The 26,429-nt window shown below is 40.8% G+C and overlaps 2 protein-coding genes across 4 annotated transcripts; one reads left to right on the top strand and one right to left on the bottom strand.

Moving 5' to 3' along the window:
* Window positions 1–86: 86 nt before the first annotated feature.
* Window positions 87–23,664, bottom strand: kdm2bb (lysine (K)-specific demethylase 2Bb). Of its 2 annotated transcripts, XM_075456105.1 has the most exons (21): window positions 23,244–23,664; window positions 22,521–22,665; window positions 22,284–22,362; window positions 21,767–21,813; window positions 20,545–20,723; window positions 20,299–20,405; window positions 19,068–19,161; window positions 18,787–18,940; window positions 18,515–18,630; window positions 17,638–17,758; window positions 16,344–16,750; window positions 16,149–16,235; window positions 10,645–10,875; window positions 9,069–9,212; window positions 8,866–8,952; window positions 8,401–8,727; window positions 6,202–7,274; window positions 5,953–6,116; window positions 4,366–4,527; window positions 3,452–3,670; window positions 87–2,022 (listed from the first exon to the last, which is right to left on the bottom strand). In XM_075456105.1, exons 1-21 carry the CDS (start codon window positions 23,286–23,288, stop codon window positions 1,841–1,843), a joined length of 4,170 nt encoding a protein of 1,389 aa, XP_075312220.1. In that variant the 5' UTR covers window positions 23,289–23,664; the 3' UTR covers window positions 87–1,840. The 2 variants fall into 2 exon arrangements, with proteins under 2 accessions (XP_075312220.1, XP_075312221.1); XM_075456106.1 differs by lacking the exons at window positions 16,149–16,235; window positions 16,344–16,750; window positions 17,638–17,758; ... (7 more) ...; window positions 22,521–22,665; window positions 23,244–23,664 and adding an exon at window positions 13,957–14,072.
* Window positions 22,561–26,377, top strand: orai1b (ORAI calcium release-activated calcium modulator 1b). Of its 2 annotated transcripts, XM_075456112.1 has the most exons (3): window positions 22,561–22,945; window positions 24,558–24,728; window positions 24,835–26,377. In XM_075456112.1, exons 2-3 carry the CDS (start codon window positions 24,615–24,617, stop codon window positions 25,390–25,392), a joined length of 672 nt encoding a protein of 223 aa, XP_075312227.1. In that variant the 5' UTR covers window positions 22,561–22,945; window positions 24,558–24,614; the 3' UTR covers window positions 25,393–26,377. The 2 variants fall into 2 exon arrangements, with proteins under 2 accessions (XP_075312227.1, XP_075312226.1); XM_075456111.1 differs by lacking the exon at window positions 22,561–22,945 and having other exon boundaries at window positions 24,376–24,728.
* The last annotated feature ends 52 nt before the right edge of the window (window positions 26,378–26,429 follow it).

Below are 26,429 nucleotides of genomic sequence, written 5' to 3' on the forward strand. Positions count from 1 at the left end.
AAAACAGTAGCCTGCATGCAGTAATTCACTTGGAAAAACAAATCTGAAATATTCACTGTATGAACACACACACACACACACCTCAGTATTTAAAATGAGTTTAATATCTCAAAGGTTGACTTTTCCTAGAGGCTTTACATGTACAATATGTACAGATAGATAGATCTGAAGTAAAGTACTAAGCTTTTTCATGGAGACGAGGTCTTTTAATAAAAACATTAATCTTTTAAAGTAAACCGTAGAAAAAATGGACTGCTATTCAGAAGTTACACAAAAGAACTTTTAAAAAAATAATAAAACTTCAGTTATAAAGACCAAAGAAATATGGAAAACCTATTAAATAATTAGTAGTAAGCTCTTCAAAACTCGACACAACACAGCTAGCGTTAGCACGCGTCTTTTTCGGTCTATAAGAATTATTTAATAATTCGCACAAATATTCTAGATCGATTGGTCGCTGCTCACGTAAAAGGTAATATCACGCCTCTCGTCTACTATGTGAAAAAAGGAAAAACACTGTTTTTTTTGTGGCTTTAGTCTTATATTGAGTTCTTAACCCTTTACGGTCAGAGCCTGATGCCTTCAGACCTTTAAGAATGTCACTGGAAAATGTTGTTTCCGTGTGTGTCATACAAACCGCTCCTCTCTTTGTGGAAACGGACTCCACCGCAGTGCTGAACTGCAGGGAATCGGGAATTTTTTTTGGTATAAACGAGAATAAAACTGGCTCATGGCTGAAAAAAGGCATCACAGTCGTGTTTCTGTCATACCTGAGTGACGCAGGTGATTTTTGTCTTCCTGGAAAAAAAAAACAACTCTTTGTCGAAAAGATTTACACAAAATGTACTGCCTTATTCCTTGGCTTTGCTGATTCTTTATTTCTTCCGTGCTTCAGCAACCTTTTTCTTTTTTTTATCATATAAAATAAGGGCTGGAGTAAACAGAAGGTTATATTGTTGAACAGATATTAAATCTACTAAGTGATGTAAACATTTCTTTGCTGCATGCAGAACTAAAACGCTTCCTTCCACGAAGCACCGATAAGTCCAAGGAGATGGCAGAGAGTTAACTGTGCACATATGTCTTGAACCAGCCAAATACAAGCGGTTAGTAAAATTAGCTTAACATTTTAGTGGTGAAAAAATATGCTTTATACACTGTACACTGTAGTGTATGTGGGAATACATTCATCTATTCATATTTACCACATAAGTGCAAAGAACTCCCTCACGTTCCTAACAGATATCTCATCCAAATGGATATGATATCATCATATGGAAAACAAAATATACAGTACCTGTGTCTATTAGAAAACAGAGCTCGGCCACATATAATAACATAAAAAACAACCAAAAAAAAACACCAGCGACCTTCAAACAGTTTGCAACTAATTATTAGAGCTTTGCGTCTTGACTTTAAACAGTCATGCTGACTGATTATCAATTTCAGAACTAAGATACTTTACAGTCGTGCATTTAATACTGCACATAAATGTATGAAACACTTTCTGATACAAAAATATTGATCTATAATGCAATAAACTTTGCATTGGAACAAAAAAAAAATTGTCTATAAACACCAAATAACTTTGATACAATACATAATCGATTTAAGAATAAATAACTTCTAAACAGTTGCAACAAGATTTTTGTAATTTTGCCTTCTCTGAGCAAGACTCCAGTTTTTACATTCTGGCTTGGCACCACAGCCTCCCTTTACACCAGTTTTACAGGGATATTTACCATGTCTGCGTTTCTTGTGTCTATCAGTCATCTGCTGCCTCCTTGTGGACAGTAGTTTCTCCACTCGTGAACGTCACAGTCTCCAGCTGCTCCTCTGCCTAACTGAGCTTTTGCAGCAGCTTCTCCTCTATCAGTTCAAACTGCACGCTGACCGACATTTCTGCAATGAACTGGTCGCATCCCTCCTTCGACACCTGTTTGCAGTATCGCAGGTCGATGTGACAAATGCTTCCACAGCGTTTGAAATAGGTCAGCGACTGGTCGGTGACCCTGTTACAGACTGCAGGGAGAAACGGGGTTAGAAGAAGCAAATGGTGCATAACAGGTCACATTTTACGTACACGTGTGGATTAATCAGCCCAACAGACAATAAATTCAAGTCTCATTATGGTGAGCTGTGTTTTGGCATACATGTGAGACCTTTTAGCCGTTTCCATAATGAACCTTTGATTCGCTGCATCAAACGTGCAATTGGTCTCAGTGATTCTGCACGTGCACTATGCATGGCAAAAACAAATTTGAGATCTAACCCTGCGTAAGCTGGGTAAAATGTAAATAATGGGCTAGAGTTACACTGAAATTCAATATCTAATTGAAAATTTAACAAAGAGAGTCCTGAGCCAGCCCTCACTTCTTCATATTTTGCTGCCAGCGAGATAGACTTTCACGTAAAAAGTATCGATGTATCGAAGTAGTATCTGAAAGTGAAAAAAAATGGACTGAAAATCAGAGGCAACAGGTCTTATGGAGGGATGAATCCTCCCCAGAGCCCAGAACTCAACGTTATTGAAGCAGAGTGGAATCATCTTTACAGAAGCTAGCCAACATCCAAAGAAGAGCTTTGGGATGTCCTTCAAGAAGCCTGGAGAACTATTCCTGAAGACTATATAAAGAAATGACATAAAAGCTAGTCCAAGAGGGTTCAGGCTGTGTTGAACAGTAAAGGTGCTCATACTCTATTTTTGCCATATAGGCTGTATTTCCAGTCATGTTTGCACATGTTGCAATAAATCACTGCAACTATTTCCCATTTCCTGGCAATATATAAAGAAATAAGGAGTGGCTCAAGATATTTGGCACAGTACTGTATGTTAATTAAGGAAGATCCTCCAGGTGTTTTTCTCTTAGTGTTTACCCATTTTGCCCAACTTTTGTTATAACACTGGGTCACTGGCTTCGAATTTAAAATGAACACGCATGTTTCCAAAAAACGTTATTTTCTCAATTAAATATAAGATTTGAATCCTTTGTAAATAATTCCATTTTGTTTTATCGAGATTTTACAGAGCTTCCCAACTTTCTGTGAAATATTTGACGACTGACGGCTGATAAAACAGCAGGGAAGCTCAATGAGGTGCAGGACCTCACCTCAAAGTTTCAACCTTAACTGAATGCAAATAAGACTGCTGTAATTTTATGAAAATGTGCCAAAATAAACTAGATAGTAAAACATTCCCTGTTGGTACAAAATGTGGTCTTCTGCCATTATAATCCTTTTGACAAAAGAACCTCAAGGAATCAAACGGTGCACTGAACTTCTGTCACAACCTGACGTTTACCTAAAGTCATGAACTGATGGTGTGAAGTCCCATGTAAATTACACTGTTGTTTATTATGTAAAAGGTGCAAAGATCCCAATTTAATTTTGCTATATTTGATTCTCTCGCACGCCGATGCTGTGAGTCAAAGTCTGATTGTCAGACACGTACCTGACAGGTTGATGTCAGTGAGCGAGTCTCTGGTTGTCGTCCCTGCAGCCGTCAGGATGTTGACAGACTGGTCAGTGACGTGGTTGCAGTAGCTGAGGTCCAGCTTCGACAACAGGGGCATGTAACGAATGATTAGTCGCAGAGATGTATCTGTGATGTCCAACCCTGCCAGACGCAAGTTCTCCACATTACGCAGCTTACTCCTGTTGTCTAACTGACCTACAAAAAACAGGGAGGAAGATTAACAGGGATAACGACAAGAGAGAATTTACTGTAGATAGTCGGTGTAGTTGGCTTGTCTAACCAGATGACATTGTCAAGAAATCCAATGTAAAGTCTAAACTGCTAACGACACAGTCTGAAGTACGAGATAACTTATTTAACTGTGCCATAGAGCTCTACTGTCGCAGAATTATAATCATTTAAAAACACACCAATGAGTCACACCATTGTAATGGATGACATGCTCCTTCCTTACACTGATAATGGACACTATAGTCCGGGTAATTGTGTATTAACTCAAGGCTAAAAATAGTCCTAGGTAAGAGTGCTATCTAATCCAATTCGCAATAAAAAAAAATTGGGCTATTCAGTAAACTATTTTTGCTTTATAACTGGGTTTTTTTGGCCCTGGGGTTGAGTGAGAGACATGGTAGGGGGGTTTACTTTAGCATATAATTCGGTATGTTTTTGTGCTTTAAACTTATCAGCTTACAAACGGGCCACAGAATAAACATCGTGCCGCAGGGATGCAACCGAGTGACTTAAATGTTGTTCTGTATTCTTCTTTCAAAAACAAACAGGATGTCCAGATGAAAAAACAGCGTGCAGAATGTGGCGTATAAAGTTTCCTCTCCTTCGTAGTCGAGCTCAATCATTCAGCTGATAGGTCAGACGGATAATGTGTAATGTACCTGGCCTGTTATCTGTGGGTGGCGACAGCAGGTCTCTCATTTGGCCGTCCTTCAGTCCCTCGACCCACTGAACGTCCAGCGTTCGCAAGAGAGGACAGCTGGAGGTGCAAAGAGCAGAGACGGCCACCCAGGAGCATCCAGACAGGAGCAACACACGCAGACCTGCAGAGAGAGGAAGATCGTACAGATCCCTATAAACATCTTTTAGTAAAACATTCAACCTATATGTATGCAATGTGGACATGAGGAGCAACAAGGCAAGCCAAATATACAGCCTATTTAGGATTCATTACAATGAAGAAATGGGCCCTTTTTTTTACACAAGATTAACTCACTTGCAGAAAATATTCTTAGCCAAAAATACATGTAGAGTGAATTTTAACGAATGCTTATTTTGCCGCTTTTTTTTTTTTTTCCATTATTACCTGAAACGGTGACTGGATTGTGGAGACTCTGAAGAATCGTGGTGAATCATTTGTGTCAAACTTTGTATTCCCTTCCCTTTGACGCACAAATGCATGTCTGTACCACTGCTGCTTGTTACCGCAGCAGCAAAAGTCAGTACACCCCTCAGTAGCTCGGATGCCAGTCTGCACCGTGGCATTTTATTCACCGTGGCATAACTCAGAGAGCTAGGTCACATTGTTCTCACAAAGACTGCCGCAGAGGATGACTGGGATTGAAACTGCATTCATAGCTGGGATTTGACTGCTAAGATTATATAAAAGTTTACAACAAAGTCACATCAAACACACGCAGTGGGTTGCACTATACTTAATTAGTGTAAGAGTAGGGTCAAGTACAGAAAACAAAGTCTGGACATTTAGCCACTTTCCAACGCTTCCTCTCAGAAGCCATGGTCTTTCTACACTGATAACACATCTGCCACGTAGACACTCACAGCACTCTGAACTCACAAATATAGTTAAAGTCCAAGCAATAAACATATCCATAGCCATAGCATCATCACAGCCAGGCAGAACAGCTTCAGCAGAGTTCACTGGTGAGAGCTTTACTGTTGGATCTCTGCCTTTTCAAAGAAAAGCATCACACCATCCCTCCTTTCTGTAGTATGCTTTATCAACATGCAGTAAGTGGATCGAGGGAGATAAAAAAATATATATTCGCCAGGGGTGCCAAACTTTCAAATATTTCAGAGACATTTTCTTACTGTGGCCATCAGGGGGTTCACACCATCCTGTCATCAGTAGGAAGAAATCTGCAATTGGTGTGATGTTGATTGGTAAAATTGTGGCATGAGTTATTAAGGAAGCCCTTAGATCTATAAATCTGTCAAATAGCATGATTTAATAACCATCAGTAAAGACAGAACCTTCTTTCAGAGTTATTATTAGTTCAATTATGTGGTGAGATGAAGTGAATTTCTGCCACAAGGCCATCAGACACTCCCTGTTTGCTCTACTTTTGCCTTTGTTTGCGGCTGCTTGTTTGCTAACCAACACTTTAATACAAAAAAGTCTCAGCAACGGTACTTTCACGTCATTCACAAATGCGCCTTGTCTATGTATGTGTAATGTTTCGTAAGGAAACAAATGCCACTGTTTTCGTTTGATCTCATCTATTTACCAGGAAGTCTGTTGATGAGCCAGCTGAGCTGTTTCTTGGAAATGTTGGTCCAGCTGAGGTCCAGAGCTACTGGCTGTCTCCGGATGATCCCGCTCAGCATGAGAGGCGTGATGGACTTACAACGGTTCAGATTGATGTGCTTCCAAAGCCTTTTGTCACAACACCTGGTGAGAGAAAGAGCAGATACTTTCACAGGACCGCTGGGTCACCAAGTGCAGAAGACGTGCTTTCAGCTCATCTTGTTCTCACCATCTGTTCCAGGTCCTGCAGACACGCATGCAGACACAGAGATCTCTGTGAGTGAGGTGACTGAACACTGTCATCCACATCTCTCGCCGCATCACGTGTGCTTCACCGTCATTCAGAGGCAATCTGTCAGGCGGGGGGCTGATGGGAGGGGGCCGAATCACATGGCGCTCCATTTGGATACATTTCGGTGGTGAGCGGCGGGGGAGCGGCCGGGGGCATATTGGTGTTATCGGAGTGTTTCTGCTCCAGCTGATCGGCGAGTACCCGCATGGCGTCCCGTTCACCTCACGCCCTCTGTGGCGCAGCCAGTCACCCAGATCGCTGCTGCCATTATTAAGAGGCCATCTAGGCTTCTGGTCGTCTACGTCGTTCTCTGGCTCAGGTTTCACTGGCTTGTGATTCTGGTTAGCCAGACAGTCCTCTGTTTTCAGCGGCTGTCTGTTCTGATTTGTTATACCCTCCTCCGTTTTAAGGGCTCTACGGTTCTGATTAGTGGATGAGTCGTCGGTTTTTAGTGGTTTACGGTTCTGATTGGTCACAGAATCTTCATTTTTAAGGGGTTTGCGATTATGGTTGGCTGAGCTCTCCTCCATCTTCACTGAACTATGTTTCAGGTTGCTCAGAGATTCTTCTATCTTGGGAATCTCCTTTTTAAAGTCTTTACTCGTTTCTTTGTTGGGAAGACGTCGGCGCTGATGGCGAGCTTTAAGCTGAGCAGAGCTCCTTTCCTGGGTGTCGCCTGACTCGCTGCTTGGTCCAGCTCTGGGAGAGTTGGAGGATGAATGGTCACTTTCTCTAGTAATAGAAGGTCTGAGGAGGGGATTTAAGAGCAGCTTAGCTTTGTCCTCTGCACCACTGTCTCTCTCTTTAGTTACCGTCTCCTCTTCCTCTGTATCGTCTTCTTGGATCTCGTCATCGTATTCATTTTTCTCCTTAAAATGCACCCCGTCCAAGGACAAACCATCTTCTTCGTGATCCTCGCGTTCCTCGTCTTCATCATTATGATCATTCTCTGTCTTGATTTGCCGCAGCAGCTTCAAACTTAATGGATCATCTGGTTTGGAAAGCTTCTTCTAAAAAAAAGAGTAAAAGGAACATAATCTTTTCAAAGAAATCATGATCAGTTCAGTGAAGTTTAGGTAAGGAAATTTTGCGCTGTTTTACAATATCTTTGATTTTCTTTGATTGGGCACAAAATGGATTTAAAATGTTGACACGTAATTTAAATGTATTAGTTTCAATTAGAATTTAAACATAAAATATCAAGCTGAGAAGTGAAATTCTCCTCTATATTTACCCTTTGTGTTTATTCCTCATACATAAAAATTAATCACACTTCCCATATTGGGAAAACATGTTTTTTTAAATGCATAGATGTAAAAGAAAGGCAAATATTGCAAATCTAGAGCCAATAGTTAAGCAAATAACATGTAAATGACATTAGTCTGCTTTTTCACTCTTTGCTCCTCCTTGGGCATTGAGACAAGCCAAAGCCGAGACTGAAGCCATGCCCTCTCTGTCACCTCTGAGGTCGAATGTTCTACTGTATATTACATACAGTAGAGGTGGTCAGCACCCTCCAATTTGAAGAAGCAAATGGTGTATAGCACACAAACTAAGCTGTGGTCTTAAATGGACAAAGCCAGAAGAAAAACGCATTCAAACCATTTATAAAAACAGACCAACCTTAAACATACTAAGTGTATTAATACTTTTTAGAATTTACAGCTTTATTTGCCATCAGAAAGCTCTTTATGAGAGATCCCCAAGACACTTGTACTCTTCGAAGTCATCAGAGTCAGACAGAAACGACATTTTACCCCATCATATACTTAAGATGTTGGTCAACCCCAAAACAACACAATCAAACTACCAAAGCTGTTCCCATTTAGGCTACCATTTTAATGTATCTGTCACACAACACAGGAGAAGCACCAACACAGCCCCCAGATTAAATAAGTTAAAATTTCCAATTTCAAATCTTCTGCTTTTTATAGCTGTGACATCATGTAATAAAACCACCATCCACATGAAATACTTCCTCACCTATTATGGGACCCGTCTCCTCTGATGTGATTCAATGTGCTTTGAAAATGTTAAAAACACAACTAAGAAAACTTGAGAGATTACTTATGCCATTTTTTTTTACTTTATGCAGTAAAATAGCATCCCGCGATTATAAAGAAATAAGTGTCGCACCTTCTTTTTCACAATGACAGGTTCATCGTTGGTGTCAAATAGTTTCCTTTTTTTCCTTAGCGGATTGTCCTCAAGTCTTGGTCGAGGCATTCCATCCAGAGACAGCAGGGGTGGACGTTTCTTTGGAGGCTCCTCATCATTCCTTTTAGAGATGACCTCCCGCTCTGCCTTCCTCTTCACTGCAGATGTGGTAGTCAAGGCAGTAACGGTTGCTGTAGCCACCAAGGGCGGGTCAGGCTCCTCTTTCGAATCCCGGTTTAACCGTGGTTCCTTCAGAAGGGAGCCGGGGAGGTTTGACGCATACTTAAATCCTGGACCCCTTTTTTGCTTTGAGGCCAAAAGGTTAGAAAAAAAGGGAGCACAACTTTATTTTTCTGGTTCTGAGATACTTCAATAAAGTCAGCTGTTACACAAATGAATGTGTTTGATGTGTAGATGTGGAATAAAGTGCAAACTGATGCTTACTTTCCCTGTTTTCCCCGCATGGTTACACTTTGGACACTCCCAGCAATTTGGCAATTCATCATTGACTAATCCGTTTGAATCTTTAACCTGAACAAAGGATGCACATGAAAACTATGTTTGGCCACTTTGACAAGGGACATCAAATCAGCAGTCCTAACAACTTTCAAGAAACATTCAAGTGATAATTATACAGAGGAATTTACCTTGAGACAGTTAGGATGAACAATCTCATTGCAGATGGAGCACTCCATGAGCATCAGGTTAAACTTCTCCTCCTCATCTTCCACTGTGTCCTCCTTCCCAGCCTCTCCACAGACAAGACACACTGCTGTGTGAGGCAGAACAGGCTGAAGAAGACAAAACACGGTGTAGAAGACAGAGACTCAGCATAAAGTCACTGCTCTCTGTGGCAAAAGTTAATGGACAGCTTCAATTAGTTTATTATCTGAAATGTTTTGTCTATACTTGCAGTAAATTACTGTAATAATCTATTGTGACTGGAAAACAGATTTAGAGCATGTCATTGCTATGGCCTACAGGATGATGCTGCCATCCAGGAACTTGACAATGAGGATAGTCTGGCTAAAGATTTCAATCTTTGTTTCATGAGACAAGAGGGTTTTGCTTATGGTCTGAAAGACATACAGGTGCTTTTTGGCAAATTACCAGGAGGCTACCAGGTTCTTTTGAGAGGTTCCTCTTTGATCACTATTCCACAGATGCTATATTTTTGAGAGTGCTGCATCAGTGTCCTTCTGCAAGATTCTGCCATCTCCACAAAGAGACCTTGGATCTCATTTGTAGTGAGGATTTGCCTCCTGATTAACTGTCTGATCAAGACCCATGCACGGCTGAACTTCCCTCAGCTGTGCACTCAGATCCAAAGAGACAAACTTGTGGTTCCCAAGATGCTCACACATTATTGTCCAGTCTTTACCATCATCTACAGATTAAATAAGTTAAATAAGTTAAATAAGTTAAATAAGCAGACACCTAGTCCTAATGTCTCTATATGTCTCTGTCCATGGTACTGAAACATACAAACTCTAACTCAAGGCTCGATGAAACATCCGAGAGAAACCAAAGCAAGTCCGGCTGCCTTCCTTTAACTTAGACATACAACAACCTGGATGATAAAGCTTCCTCACAGACACACCACTGCAGCTCTGTACCTGAGACTGCTGGCATTATTAACATTGCATGTGTCATCTCTACAGCAAAACGTGAACAACAAATAAAGACCAGAAACTACTCACAATCACACGACATCCCAAAAAGATGAAGAGATGAAATTAAGGGAAGGATTAAAAACATCCTTTAAGGAATAGTCTAAGATTTTGGGGAGACTGATAACATTCACACTTACAGCAAGAAATAAAGCTAAACCCAAGGAGTTGTTGGTTTGGTTCACAGAGAGCAAGACAGGTGAACTGGCTTTATGCAAAGGCTAAACAAAGCACTTTGAAATTTAACTTACTATATGTTGTTTCTTTAATCTGCAAAGAAATCTATTTCTTGATCATGTGTAGGGCCTTTTTCCGATGGCTGCTTTGCAACCTCACTGTGACATCAACACCACCAGGAAATAACTTGCTGATCATTTCATAACAAGATATAAATATGTTAATCACCTGCTGCTTGTACCTTTCTTTTTACCAACCACAAAACTGCTGTCAATCTTCTTGTGTCAGCCAAAAGAGCGAACAAGCCTGTTTCCTAGCATTTAAAACATCATACATACATACATGACAAGAATTACGTCAAACATTCTGTACTTACAGCAATGCACTGCCTCATGATGCAGGACTGTTTCATTCGGCCCGGCCCACCAAACTTTTTCATGTCTTTACAGAAGTGGCACTCTCCGCACTCCGTTCGCAGACATGCCTCACACTTTCGACAGCGCGTCCTCCTCCTCCTGGCACCAGATGTTCCCCGACTGGCTGACAGCTTGACTGCTGATGCAGGAGATGCAGCCATCTTAGGTTTCGGCCGGTTGGGAGGACGGGGCTTAAAAGAATGAATTAGATTATTATTCATTGTCATGCAGCTACACACGAAGCATGCATTTTTTTTTTTACTTAATATGTCAAAGGAAGACAGCTTGCTTTTAGCTTTTACAAAAAATATTTGGCAGGTAGACACTTCAAAATCTTTAAAACAGAATGAATGTTTAACAATTTACTGTCACACATATGGTTCTGTGACTTCTACATGTCTTTTACAATTTTTATAAAAGGAAATTATGAAGCTTTCAAAACCCAATTTTCCGAATCCCATAGCTTTTCATTGAATAATGGTGTTTATGTGTAGCAGATTACGTCATATAAAAATAAATAAATAAATATTCTGTTAAGTTAAGCTGTAGTGAGAGTTATGATTGATGTGTAGGACACTGCCTTTTTCTTTTCTGGGTTAATAGTTAAAGAGAAATGAGAAAAGGAGACTCATTGATGCACATACAATATCAATCTACAGAACACAAACCTGATCAAAATATGCTGGGTATAAACACATTATTCATGGCTGTTACTGCACAGAAAACAAGAGCAAAAAAAAAGACATCAAAAATGTCCCTGAAGGCGCCTTCCAAATTTAGCACCTCACTTGCTTGTTTCTACTTCAAAGGGAAGCTACACTTATGACTACATTTCACACATGCATCACTAAGACCCATTATTCAGTGTTACAAGGCGCACAGACTGATTTAGAACAGTACGCATTATTTCATTTACTGGGGGATGAGATGTCTTTGATCAGAATCATTGTTGTTTCTATGTTATATATGCAGCTCGGCTCAGAGCCAAGCAACAGCAATGTATTTTTACCATGAAAACCGCATGCCAGAATACTGCCAACCATTACACATGAGACAATAGGTGGCGGGGTGCAAGATTAAATAAACAAGGACGAGCAGTGAAAAACATTGCAGCTCTTGGAAATGAAGATCGGATTTCTTTAGTTACATCGGCAGTGCAGATTTTCCTAGTGTCAGCATAGCAACAGCCACATCCCATTCCCTTACAGAACAGTGCATGACACACACACTTGTAGCCAATGAGAACTGTAATGAGAGCCTCGAACAGAAAAAGTGAGCAGGCTCAATCTTAGGCATATTACAATATCTTATTCTAACTATAGTCACAACATTGAGTCAAAGAGGCAGTCAGATGTGTGGTGAGCAGACAGGATTAGAGTAAGATATTGGGGAGCGCTTGTACAGTCTGCGCTGGACTGTTTATGGGGGGTTCATGGGGATTAACGAGAGGAGGAACACTGAAATGAGACCAAATAGCTCACTACAAGGAACCCAGCCCTGAAGCAATTACACCCTGATCTGAAACCTGCCCATTCCTGGGTAGTGTCAAGACAACAGGTTCAAGTTATGACAGATCGACTTGTATCAGATCATGGGAAAAAAAAAAACAGGTAACCAGGCAGAACATTGTTTATCCTATTTATTCATGTGCACCTGCAAGTTTAACTACAGGTGCAGGAGGCAGATCATGAAACAACTAAAAAAAAATATTGATTACTGTCCATACTGTCAACTAAATCCCCTCTTCCACTTGTCCACCCCCCCACTGTCTGATGAGTAGGTGATCTCTAGAGCAGATATCTCACTGGCACACAGACTTAAATAACAGGACACCATGACAACTCTTCCCCATTAAAAGATTTCTTTTTGCAGTGATAACAGAGATACGGAAGTTACATTTTCAGCTGTATGTTTCTGAAGAGCTAATAGATGCATTTGTACCACATGTGGCCAGCTATTAATTTCTTGGCACTTTAAACCTCACAGAGCAAAGGAAATTTTTGAGAAGCAGATTAAAATGGCCAAGTGCTATTCTAATACATTTATAATCACATTACACACTCTGAAAACAGCCCATTCTGAGCACAAGCTGCAGAAATAAGACGAGAAATTGTTTTATCAAAGCAATACAAATTTAAAATCAGACAACTAAGAGCAGCAACAGTTAGAAAGCTGTGGCGTCAAAAGTCTACACTGACATAAACAATCCACTGTTGCATTGCGAGGTCATTACAATCATTCTGACCAAGATTCATGATTTCATTTCATGTGGACATACCTGACTTGGCAAAAATATGACAAAAGGAAAGTGAAATAAGTGTAACTACACACACTTTAAAAACTAGTGTGTAGTTACACAGGCTGGACTGGATTAAAAACTTGCAACAATCAATTAAGAACAACATGTTGACACTACACTGCACAAGCACGTTTTTTATGGGTAAATTTGCACACGAGTTGCTCAGATTGATGCTGAACTGCTGGCATGTTTGCCTGAACAGCTAGACAACACATCTTAACTCAGCCTGCCTTGCATTTTAGCCTTCAGATTAGAGCATTTCAGGAACTCCAAGAACAGGTGTGGGAACGTCACTGGAGTAAAACTTGGAAAAAAAATCAATTGATGATATTTGAAAGTAGAGCAAGATGGACTCTCTCAACTGCACTCAGAGTGTTTCAGATTCATACATGGACAGACTTAATGTGAGGGGATGTGGTTCAGAGGTAAGCCGTGTAGTAGGAGAAATATTCAAAACCACAAAACACATTTCCCCCTGTACAAGCAAGCCCCACCTGAGACGCACCTACTATTTAAACACGTGAAAATTAGTCTACTGATCCTTCATTTTTCATGACCACAAACTGACATAATAACCTCTTTTCTTTTACTATCTGATCTTACGTACAACTGTTTCACCATCAAGCCGCAATAGATTCATCTCCTGCATCTTAAAACAAACAACAGAAGGTCTGAGCTAGAAAAGCACAGCTGTGTCCTATTGCTGGATTTACCTGATTAAATCACAAGCATGCTGTGTCTCTTATATACACACATATGCAAACAAACGTAAAACCTGTAAAAGAATTTAAAAAAGAGTGGAAAAATGCAAAAATTTAAAGACCAAGAATAGAGGGCAGACTAAATCAATGCTTTTGTCTCAAGGTAGCTCCATTTCCTCGCTGCCCTGTGATGCTGCACAGTGCTCTGTCTCAAAACAAGCTTTCCTCTGGTTACTTCGCTATGCCTGCCTGCAGGGCTTTAGTGTGCTAACCTGCTCAGAGTCTGAGTCGTAGTCCTCATCATCAGCGCTCAACGACATGGCCATGGCTTGTTTTCAGACACCGTCCAGCTCACAGCAAACTGACATGGCTGCAGTCTCCTCCTCCTCCTCCTCCTCCTCCTCCTTCTACTACTGCTACTGCTGTCAGGCCTACAGCCCTCCCTCTTGCTCCAAAGCTTCACAATACCACAAGCAGATGTAAAAAGCACATACAAGCCTGCCTCATTAATATGGATAGGCTCCCTGGGAAGGGGGAGGGGTACCGGGAAGCACAGAGCCAATGGAAGGCTGCAGTGCATCAGAATATGTACAAGGAGGGTGTCTGACTCAGTCCAATGAGGAAACACACAGCAGCAAAGGTGTTACTATATTCATGATGAGCATCACAGGGAGAAGAGAGCAGGTTCCGCACAGCCAATAGAGCCAGATGGCATCTCATTACAAAAGGCAAACACAATGAGCCCCCCCGCGACCAGCAGCTGACCGGTTGGAGGTGGGGGTGATCCAGAGGGTGGATGAGACCAGTGGAAATTAATTTTGTATACATTCATATGAAGGACATTCCTCTATTAAACCTGCTGTTGAGGCTTTTTGGTTTCCTGAACAGTTAGTGTGTTTGTTTGGACACTAAACACAATTTACATGAAATGTACTCCTACTCATATATATGTAATGCAGTTAAACATTGTCAAAATACATGTATAAAGACCATAAAATACAGACTACTGTCCAGGAAAATGTCTTAAAATGGTGAGATATAGGTTTGATTTATGACATACTGCAAGTAGAAGAAAAAGGCAATGCTGAAATTGGAATTCAGAAAATCTGGGGTTATTTGTGGGTTTTTTACCCCAACATATCGCGGGTTAAAAAACGTTTTGTTTCTGAACTTATGGCAAAAAGGCACACGCAACCTGCCAATGTTTACAACTGATACAATTTCACAAAGATGACAACATACTAATACCCAAAAGGTACAAAGTGGCACGCTGATAATCAACATTTGCACAGACTAAAAATGATTTCAGAAAACACATTTAAAGCTAAACACTTCCACAAGCTGGAAGACAAAAGTCTAGAATGTGAACATAAACACATGGGCAGGATATTTAGCAGTGCATCCGCAGCTGTTCTGATAATGTGTCCTATAGTTTCAGCTCAAATCAAACACTTCTCATAGTTCACCATGTGTGTGATTCTGTTCAGTCAAACATTATGCAAATAAGCACAACTACCGCTCCTGGGAATGAGTGCAGTGAGGATTGGAACATGACAAGGAACAGAGCATTACCGGATCTGAAATTTTCGGATTTTAGAACAAGAGGATCAGGTTCCTGAGAGACTTGGAAGGCAATGAAAGAAAAAGAAGAGTGGAAACAGTGGAATGAAGATAACACTCAGTGGCAATTCCACTGAAAATATAGATCAGTGAAAAATAAACTGGGTCAAGCTGGCAGGGTTTCAAATAGAACTGCTCTACTCTAAGCTACTAATATACAATTAGTGTGTCACTGACAACTGTCTTACACGTGATGTATTCCTGTAAAATATACTTGACCTAAAAATAAACATCCACTCTTTATAGGTTACACGGAACCATACACACAGAACAGGACCTCTGAAGGTGTCCACAGTATAAGACACCAAAACTTTAGCAGCAGATCCCTCAGGTTCTGCAAACTGGGAACGCTACAGGACTACCAGTGAAGCTCGTCCCACACATACTTCATCAGACTGAGACAACACCCTGTACTCTTTGCCATGTTACTCAAATGGTTCCTGAACATTTTCATACAGTGGAAGGGTGCAATACTTCCACTGGCCAATGTCGTCAACAATTATGGCTGCCATGATGGATTATGTGGTCTGCTGCAATGTGGTGCATGTCAAAGCAACAAGAAAATGAGAACTAGTACCAAAGGTCTATTCACTTGTCAGGGATTGTAATGCCGTTGCTCATCTGTGCATTTATGTGCTATAATTTAAAAAAAAAAAATGTCTTTGTAATAACCTTTTAGATAACATTTCAATAATGTGTTTATGCCAGTAAATCGAGCAACAAAATGAAGATTAATACAGACTTTTTATCATTAAGTGTTCACCTACTTTAGTTTAATGCCTCAAAATAATCACACAAAACTAACACTGTGTTTGTTCCATCGCTGCAGGTTAAATCATCTTACCTTTGTAGTTTTCTTAGGCCAGTACACCACAGGAACTCCAGTGATTGCTGATTTGGGGTCATCGTCGGCATGTTCCTTTAAAACAACCTTAGACCAACAGAAGACAACAAAAAGTGTCAACGGGACCTTGCTTGTAATTGCTTTATTTTTTTCTTTTAATTGTTTTTAGTGTTGTCTGTTTGTTTGTTTTTTAACCTTCATGTCTTCCAGAAGAGCTTTAGGATTCTCAATTTGCATCGGAACACATTTCTTATTTTCAGGAAGTGACTCCAGCTTCTCCACCAGTGTCCTGAGTCCGACCAGTTCAAACTCTGTCAAATGAATCCATTTACCCTGAGACTCTGAAGATGGAGAGTCAGAGGGGGTTTTGGGGAAATCGAGAGAGGTGGAGCTGGGATTACAGCTGTCCTCAGAGTCAACAGATAAAACAGCCTTGAGAAACGGGCCCTTCCCATAGTCAGGCGAGCAGGGACCGTCTTCAATGACTCTCTCAGATTTTTCTCCTTGGTCATCTCTGATTTGGGCCCCACATGAGTCCTCGTTTATGTCTTGACTTCTGGAGTCAGAGGAGGGGCTCTCTGTCTTTGCCTTTGGTTCACAGTCTGCAAGGATAAAAGTAGGTAACCGGTGACAACCATTTCTGTCGACATCCCTTAGAAATCATCAAAAAGAGAGTTTTTTTGTAACACTTTAAGAGCACCGGGAGGATATGAAATATTTCACCAAATGTTGATACATTTGATATACATTTTTATTCTTTTGAAAAACAATGTGCTCACTTTGAATTTGATGCAAGTAACACGCCGGCAAAAAAAAAAAACTGTTGGAAGATCCTACAACTTGAACAGGTTAATCAGCAACAGGTCGGTAAAATGAGAGACTCTTTCAGAAGTAAAGATGGAGTGGGGGGGTTCAAAACTCTGTGAAAGACGGCATGGAGCAATTGTTCGTCCAATAACGTTTCTCAGCATAAAATCCATTTTATCGTCTTTTGTACAAACATATCATCATGTACTTCTGTTCCTAAAATAACACTGCACTGAAAACAGAATTCAGTACACAAATTACTATAAGGGCTCAAAACCTTTCTGGAAATCATTGTGAATGAACAGTTTGTTGTTGTTGTTGTTGTTTTTTTCATGCATCCACAAACAAAGACACAACAAACAGCCAGAAATAACTGCAGCCTCTGCTGGGCCAAAAATCATTAAAGCTGCACTGAGGCAAAATGGAAACCTGTCCTGTGGTCTGATGAATCTTTGAAAAACATGGAGTCTGTGTCCTCTGACTTTAAGAGGAGAGAAAGCATTCAGCTTGTTATCAAGCGTTCAAAAAACAACATGCTTTATGCTATGGGGCTGCATTAGTGCACAGGGAATGGCACTTAAAAACCTCATCATTTGTGTTTTTTAGGTCTTATTGATTTTGGCGGGAAAAGGCAAAACCATTACTTTTTAGGGGAAATGGGTTCGGAGTTAGTTGCACTCACCTACGGGCTCTTTGCGGATCTCCTGCGTAAGGAAGGTCCGTTTGGTCAGGCAGTGCAGGTATCTCTCGAGGACGTACCAGCACATCTCATAGTAAAAGGGGAAACGGAATTTGGAATGAACCTGAAGACAAAGACAAAAATGGATTTATTTTCCATTAATTCACTAAAGTTCGTCAAATGTTGCCCACTTTTTTAGTTCCCTGATTTCCCAACAATTTAACGAGAAAAAGAGTTTTCCTAATAAGAGCATTGTCAGAGATGTCCTGGCAGTATCTGACTTCCCAGCCATACAGCTTCTTCCCCTTTACAGATTTCTGTTTTCACACATGTCCGTGTGTACCAAAGAAAACTTATTTCTGGCAGTAGTGCATTGGATGAACAGCCTCAAAGGTAATCAGTGGTGGGAATATGTTGTGCCCTCTTATGACAGACTAACCTCTACAGCAGCACTCGCACAAACAGACACAGTTTTTTGAAAAATACAGGTCAAAGTTAGTAAAACAGTCTTTTGTTGCTATAATGTGATTGTTACTATTCTAAAATTAATTGAAATGGCTGTGAAGAAGTTTATACACAACCCACGATACCCCTCCAAAAATCCTGGATGAGTATGAGTCTTGTAAATAACATTAACACTGATTATGAAACTTCATTTCTACACATTTTCTGTAATTTTTGTCACTTTTCGCCCCTTATTTTTCTTTCAGTCCAACCAAATTGATTCCTCCTCCACTACTCCCACTATCCTCCTGCCTCTTACAGGTGAACTCTTGACCTTCCCGCACTTCTCAGAAAGATTAATCTATACCACGTAGAGTTTACAGCCCTGCGATACAGGTCAGAGTTTAGTCGCACTTTAGAGAATGCAGACTCCTACCTTCGTCCTGTTCTCTATCTCGTGGATGTGGAGCTGCATAGGAATGTTAAAGCTGTGCAGGATGTTGCCTCCAAACACCAGCGTGTCCACAGGAGTGTAAACAGCATGAATCCAACCTTTATTGGCAAAAGGCCACAGCCCAACACACATACAAAGAGATGAGGGACAAAGAGAAGTTTCATGCCAGCTCACAGCGATAACTATAAAGCATAATAACAAGGGGTAGAAAATGCATTCCTGAGGGTTACTTTTAAATAATCATGGCAACACACCAGATGGGATGAAGAAGGTGTATCCTTGTTTAAGCTCCACTCTCTGGCATCCATCAGCTCGGTCCCCCAGGAAGAGATCACTCTGCTTGCCTGACAAAACCCAGTCCTCATACAGTGCAAGGTTATGGGGGGTGGGAGGCACGAGCCAGAACACCTGATGAGAATAAGGTGAAGTTTCTTTTTAACCAAGCATAGAAATATTACCAGGTCGTTTCAATCCTAGTGTTTGATGTAATACCAAGAAATATCAGAACTCTTATCAACGAATAGAATTAACTTACTTTCTGTCCCTTGAATACGTGATACCAAACTGAAGTTCCTCCAAAATCAATGTGGAAGTCTGTGAAGCAGCCCTTCACACTCATCAAACAATACCTAACAAAACCAGAAAACAATTCTGAATCAAACTGACGTCCATTGAAATGGATGAAAAAGAAAAATCAGAACTTTTCAATTAGAAAACAGCCCAGATCACAGTTTTTACTGTTCTCCTCTAGAAATCAGCTGAGGGCTGGGAAGAACCCAAGAGAGAAATGATTTAGCCTGATGGGTGAAGCTCTAAAGGAATCACCACTCCACGACTGCCTTGGTAATCCTTGTTGGAGATAATGCGACAGTTTAAAAAATAAGAACGTGCTTGCATCTCTTCACTCGGCCAGCTGGACTCACTCATATCAGTATTTTTTTTCTCATTATTATCATTACTACGAACAATGTAAATAATCATTTGTTCAGTCCATCGATTATCAAAAAATATGCTGAGCAGATGAAGAAGTTAAAAAGCAAGAGGTGAAAATGGATCAAAAATAAAAGGGATGTGTCGATTTTACATGTTTGACAATTTACTAAAGCAAATAATTTGACCCAATAAGCATAAAGGTTACTTTGATGGGCGGCTGAATGGGTTTGACTGGATTTAAAACCAATTTTTGAAAATATCAAAACAATAAATGGCCATTTTTATATGTAACTTGGAGCAGTTTGTGAAGGTCTGCTTTGGTGAGTTCATTTTTCGCGAAAAAAAAACCCAAAATCAGATAAAAAAAAAGAAGAGAAGAAAACACTGGTTCCTGCTGTTTTCATCAGCACCAAACATCACTGCAGCTTTAGAAACGTTACTCTAAAAGTTGACTAAATGATTTATTACTGAGTTTTGGTGAGACAAAAGTAATAACAGCAAATATGAGCGATGAAGGTCAAAAAGGAGTAAATTATTGGTTTAGATTCATTGGTTCCACTGATTGGCTGAGAGGCGTCTGTGCAGTCAGACCACAGCTGCTACAAACCATCCATTTCTCTGGAGAAAATTCGCTGCCTAGCAACAATCTAGAGCGCAAACAGGAGGTTAAAGCATGCGACGCTCAACAGTGATGAGATCTTCAGATGGCAGGAGAAGCAGCTATGCTCTCCATTTTCAACACTGTTGCTCTATATATAGAGAGCAACATATCTTTTTGTCCTAGACTCACTAAAGACCGCATCATCAAATCAACACGACAGCAAAAGTCATACCTTTGCACTTTGGGGTACTTCATGTCTGAGATAACATTCGTGGCCTCTGTTTGGCTTTGTTTCAGATCAGGAGGCCACATGGTGTCCACCCAGTCCACTTGATCCACCTGCGAGAATCGTCAGAACAGCACATTTACGCGTCAGTCGCGTTATTTTCTAACTGTCTTTCTTTAAAAATGCAACTAGACTTGTGACCTCAACCAAAACTTTTTCTGTTCTCTAACAGCGGGTGTCAAGTCACATTACCACTGTAGGCCGCTTGATGAGGTTCTCCAACTTAGTGTGGCTGAACTCTAAACTGATGACATTGAAGAGCTTGTCACGCTCTTCCTCTGGCGTTTCGTAGTAACGGACAAACTGAGCCATGCTCATTTCGGAGCCTTTTTGAGTGCTTACGTCCATGACGTCCACAGAGCGCCGACTACCTGCAAGAAACAACCAGGACACCGGGTGAAATGCAAGTGATACAGCTTGTCCGCCAGAAAATCAAAAACTGAAATTTTGAATCTGAAACTGATTCTCGTAATGGCGTGTGATGGATCTTAAGATGAACAAGAAGGGCAGACAGAGAGCCTGTCCTCTACTATGACCAACGCACTATTCTGCCATTTTAAAGGAGGCAATGGGCTCTTCCTCATCCTCTATTTCTCCATATTGTTTCATCAAATTCATCAGGGAAATTTCATGTAATCTGTCAAAGAAATAGACACACAGCATCTATCACAAAAGCCTCCGGTAATGCAGGCAAAACTGCAGCAGCTCCTAAATGTGTTATTAACAATGTTCACCACTAGATGGAGCAGTTATCCCATCAGACTCTTCAACACAAAGTGCAGGATAACAGATTGAAAGATATTGTTGGATTACACGGGAATAAGAAAGTGGCCGTGGACATATTTACTGTGTCCAGATCAGTAAAGACAGACAATGGACAGACTGAAGGTTGTGTTTGATCACTAATCAAAGAAAACCCTTAGGCACCACGTCACTGAGAGTCCACCTTTTGATGTCCATGCCCATTACCTAACAGGTCTTTTTTTTTATAATGCTTACATCTGCATCCGTCACAAAAAGTCATAAACGCACTACATTCTTGGATATTTGCAATTTCTTCAACATCAGATTTAAAAAAAAAATAAAAAATTTCTAGCTGAGAGTGCAAACACATAATTCTGTCACCGGTCGAGTCATTGTTGGGCCAGTTTTGAAATGGTTCTTTTCAGCATTTTGCCTCGAAAGAAATGTGCCGTTAAAGTTATGGTAATCATCTGAAGTGATTTGTGGGACACTGTGGATTCATTTTCTGAAGAGAGGGTCCAAGCTCACCAAACTGCTGCAATTTCCTCTCGAGCCACGACGCACAACACAAATTACCAGGCTTAGTAGCTGAGACGAGCTTTAAGTTAGTCTGCACCACAGTGAATAAAAACGTGCGTTTGCGTGTGTGTGCTTGTAGCAGTCCACTTACCAACTAATCCTTTAATTTCACTGACTGTAAACTCTGGATCAGGCATTCTGCACAGATGTGAGAAAGGTCTGTCAGGTAATTACACGTGTTGTAAAAAGTTCAGAATATAAATATCATTCTGTCTAAGGAGAGTTGGGTTCTAACAAATGGGTAATTGCAATTATGTAATAATACCGTGTTATTTTGACTATGTTATGGGTGGATAATGTACTATATTATATTTAATCATGTTTAAAAATAGAAAATTTGGGGGGTTTTTTTAGATCACTATTGGTGAAATAAATATCAGTGGAACTCAATATTGTGTGGCTGGCCACACTTTTTGGTATAAAGTGCAGCAGAATTAATACGTTGTCCAAAAGAATGACATCATGGATTACTTTACCAGTTACAAAGTTTGACTGTAATGAGTTTTTCACCCACTGACTACATTTAAAAAGTGTTCTGACCCAACCCTGTCAACAACTGCATTATTGGCTTCATGTAAGTGGTGTTGCCGTCAGAAAAGACTTCTCACCTGATCCCTAATTGCGCTTTCTCTTTAAAAATGAGTGGGATCCTGAGGGCCTCCCTTTGCACATATTCATAAGTGAAATCTGCAAGACAGTAGCTGTATGTTTAAGTGCAGAGCATTTACATAAAAAGCACATTAACAGAGGCAAAGACGAGCATCTTGCGAGCCAAAAAAAAGGAATTTTATTTCGTTGCAAAAACAATTAACTCAAAAAGAGAGGCATGCTTTGGGTGTCTTTACCTTTGCCCTCCATTGGCTGGACAAAGTCTGCGCAGTAGCTGTCACTGACAAGCTTTTCCTCCACACTGAAACCTCTGATGTTCGCAATTTCCTCCACATCGGACAAGTCCTCGTTTTCGTCGTACATCCTCCGGCAGATGGAGCGCTGCCATTGAAAATGACATGATTTACATGACAAGACCGAGACACGCGTGGAAAGCAAAACTCTCTGTCACAAAGGCCCACTCCTCTCTCAACAGACGGCCATGACCGATGAAGAATAACTGAGCGTTCATATCATTAGCAACTTTAAAACTGGAGCAGGGAGGGGTCCATGCTCATACCCTCATAGTATCACCTCTTACGTTACTGTATCTGTTTCTTCTGCTACTGCATCGCACCACCACCGTTAAACGACGCTTATCGGAGGAGAGGGAAAGCTGCTGGTATGATATCCCAAGATGATAACTGTGAATTCCCTGCATGACTTCACTCAAATATATAGATTTGTCTTGTTTCGACTACCGTACGCTCGAAAAACCCTACACATGTGAAATAATAAATAACATCCGAAATGCGACACTTGTCGTTTCCTAAAACTTGAGGAGGCGGGAGGGGGGGCGCTTCAGTGACATGACAAACGTCTCAACGTTTACAGTTCCAAAGCGTTAGCTTTAGCTAACTAATTAGCTCGCTGCCAGTTTCTCCCCACAAGCTAACGTTAACACGGCAGACGGTACACACCAGCCTCCGTCCAGGTTCAGCACACGTTTCCGCTGCCTGAGACATCGTCCCTCAAGATTGTTTTCCAGTCACTCAGTCTGCGAAAAGCATCCCCATGCGTAGTTAAGTTAAAGAAGCGCTTAGCACGCTTTACAGGTTCAAAACAAGGGGAACCATGTTTTTGTGTATTACGTCACCGCCAGGAACCAAAACATTGTTGGACAACGTCATAGCATGTCAGCCTGCACATTCATCCCATTAGCAGTGCCGGTGTCTTTTTTTTCTTCTTTTTTTTTTGCTTGTTTGTTTCTGTTTTGTTGTTTTTCATCATCAATATCGTCTTTCATAACTATATCAGATATCACTCTTTGTCAAATTTGAAATTTGAAACGCAGTAACTCGTTTCTATCTTGCGTTTGGCTGTTAGAGACGGATGTGAAAAATAATGTAAAGCATCTCCCTAGCTAAATAATACCTCATCTGCACGTTTAAACGTAAAATTGTACCAAACCTCTATGCAGTGTCACACTCTTTAGTTTCTATCCCAACTTTTCTTTAGGCATCCTGTCTATAAGATGGATATATTATGTTAGAAACAGTAACATAAGAATACTGAAAAAGAACAAGTACAAGTATTTGCACCTCTGCAGTCTTGTATGAAAGAGTAATGATCAGTATAAAATAGTGCCTCAACCTGAGAACTCATTAAAATGAACTACTAGCCCGTTTTGTGTCTCTGCCTTCCTTTAATTAAAACAAAATGACTTGCAACTCTGAATGTGATGCACAACAGAGGGGAATTAAAAGTGGTACCACTCGATGAATGCTGAAAAATAGCTGCAGGCTCCCTGCACAACACCGTTGCCTTTGGGTAAATTAAAAGCAACAACAACAAAAAAAAACCCTGCCCCACTCCTCTAGGGAAGTTTGGTGATTCACAGTTGACCGCAGAGTCTCGCCTCGACTTGACCCAGTTTCATACATTTCGTGACTAAATAAAGTTAATGTCTCCATGATATACGTGATTTGAGTTCCGTGAGCTAGTTTGATTGTCCATTCAAGCTGGAAATAGATTGTTTTCCACATTTTTCCACACGTCGTCACGCCACTATCACAGGATGTGTAATAGCGATCGCTCACCGAGCAAACGCAGCTGACACGAACGGATGTTCCCCTCACCGCGCGCGGGGGCTTGTGGGTAATTTAAGGTGCAGGCAGTTCAACACGCTGAAGGAAGACTGCTGGTGGACAAAATAGCTTCCGCAGTTCCGCCAAAGGGTTCGGTTAAATGCTTTCTAAGCGTACATAGTTGGACGCTCTTTTCTTGTCTTGTAGCGCAAGAGATACAAACGGCTGCGCTGCTCGGCGAGGTGTTTTGATAAGTGGCGCAACATGAGTCTGAACGAGCATTCACTGCAAGCTCTGTCCTGGAGAAAGCTGTACCTGAGTCGAGCTAAACTGAAGGCTTCAAGTCGGACATCAGCGCTGCTTTCTGGATTTGCCATGGTAACATCGTCTCCAAACCACCCTATTACTCCTCTGTGAATTGAGCAGTCACGCGACAGTGCTGGCATGTGTTTAAAGCTGTGTTTGCTCTGTTCCCTCCTTCTAGGTGGCCATGGTAGAAGTGCAGCTGGACAACAGTTATCCCTACCACCCTGCACTCCTCATCGCTTTTAGTGCCTGCACAACCGTGCTTGTGGCTGTTCACCTGTTTGCTCTGATGGTCAGCACGTGCATTTTGCCAAACATAGAGGCTGTCAGCAATGTGCACAATCTCAACTCTGTGAAGGAGTCTCCTCATGAGCGGATGCACAGATACATTGAATTGGCGTGGGCTTTCTCTACAGTCATCGGTACTTTGCTCTTCCTTGCTGAGGTGGTTCTACTCTGTTGGGTTAAATTTTTGCCCATCAAGCCCAACAAATCCAACAATAGCACAATGTCTTCTGGCGTGGCTGCTGCGATCACCTCGACCTCTATTATGGTCCCCTTCGGCTTGATCTTCATTGTATTTGCTGTGCATTTCTATCGCTCCTTGGTCAGCCACAAGACTGACAGACAGTTTCAGGAGCTTGAAGAGCTGTCTAACCTCACCAGGCTTCAAAACGAGCTCGACAACAGAGGGGAAACTTCCATTTTACAGTCTCCAAGCTCGCATTTCCCATAGACAAGTAGTTTATATGCATTTGTGGTGGAACTCTGACTCCTTGGGATTTCTCCAAGCCAGAGGACAAAAATGTTGGCTTCAAAGTTTTTACAGGAATGAAGATGTAAATCTCTCCCATTGTTGTGACATTTACTTTTGTGAAAAGTTGTATTTTTAGGTAGCACATCTGGTCAACTGTGAACTCCGAAATCTGCCATAATGCATGTTGCTTGAAATCATTAAGTCTTAAATGTGATCTTTGCTTGATTTATCTCGTTCATTATGGCAGACGTCTGATTAGTGACTTGGATTCCTGTCTTTTGCCTACTGCATTTATTATCATCAGTTTGTTACATACTGTACATGTTTATGTAAATTATTTAGCTCGGTTTTGTGAACTGTTCGTATTTGACATTTTCTCCTTACTTACAGGCTCTATTTTAATGTTCTCCTTTTTTTTCTCCAACAAATGCATGACTAATCAGCTGCCAGAACTACAGTATTATTAGAGCTGACATGTTTGCCAGACAGAATAAAAAAAATTTAACAAGCACCTTTCAGAATGTGATCATTTGCATAGGCAACATGTCTGTACGTCTGTACAACATGTTGTGTATGAAAATGGCATGTCATCAATGATGGGATTGTGAGCACAAATTCTACATTGAGTACCTGTTTTCACCAGCTATGATCCTTACACTGTGTAGCTTTACCTGTGTAACTTGATGTTGTTTTTTAATTATTATTATTTTTTAATCTGAATTACTACACCTGTAGTCTTAAATGGATTTTTTTTGTTTTTATCTGTCATTTCTCAATGGAAGCATATTTATCCGGTATTTTATTTTCAGCTGAAAAATGAAACGCCAATCTGAGTTAATACACTGTTTTTGAGGAAGCTATTGTAACAATGTTGTTAGAGATGCAAATAAGGTATCTGGCTGTTGACAGGTGCAGATGTACCATCATGATTAAAAGTTGGAGCATGGAGGTCCTCCTATTTCAAGCTGGTTGCATGAGCTGGTGTTTTTTCATAGAACTATTTGCTAAATTATGAG

The sequence above is a fragment of the Odontesthes bonariensis genome, chromosome 22, assembly GCF_027942865.1.
Source record: "Odontesthes bonariensis isolate fOdoBon6 chromosome 22, fOdoBon6.hap1, whole genome shotgun sequence".
Lineage (NCBI taxonomy): Eukaryota > Metazoa > Chordata > Actinopteri > Atheriniformes > Atherinopsidae > Odontesthes > Odontesthes bonariensis.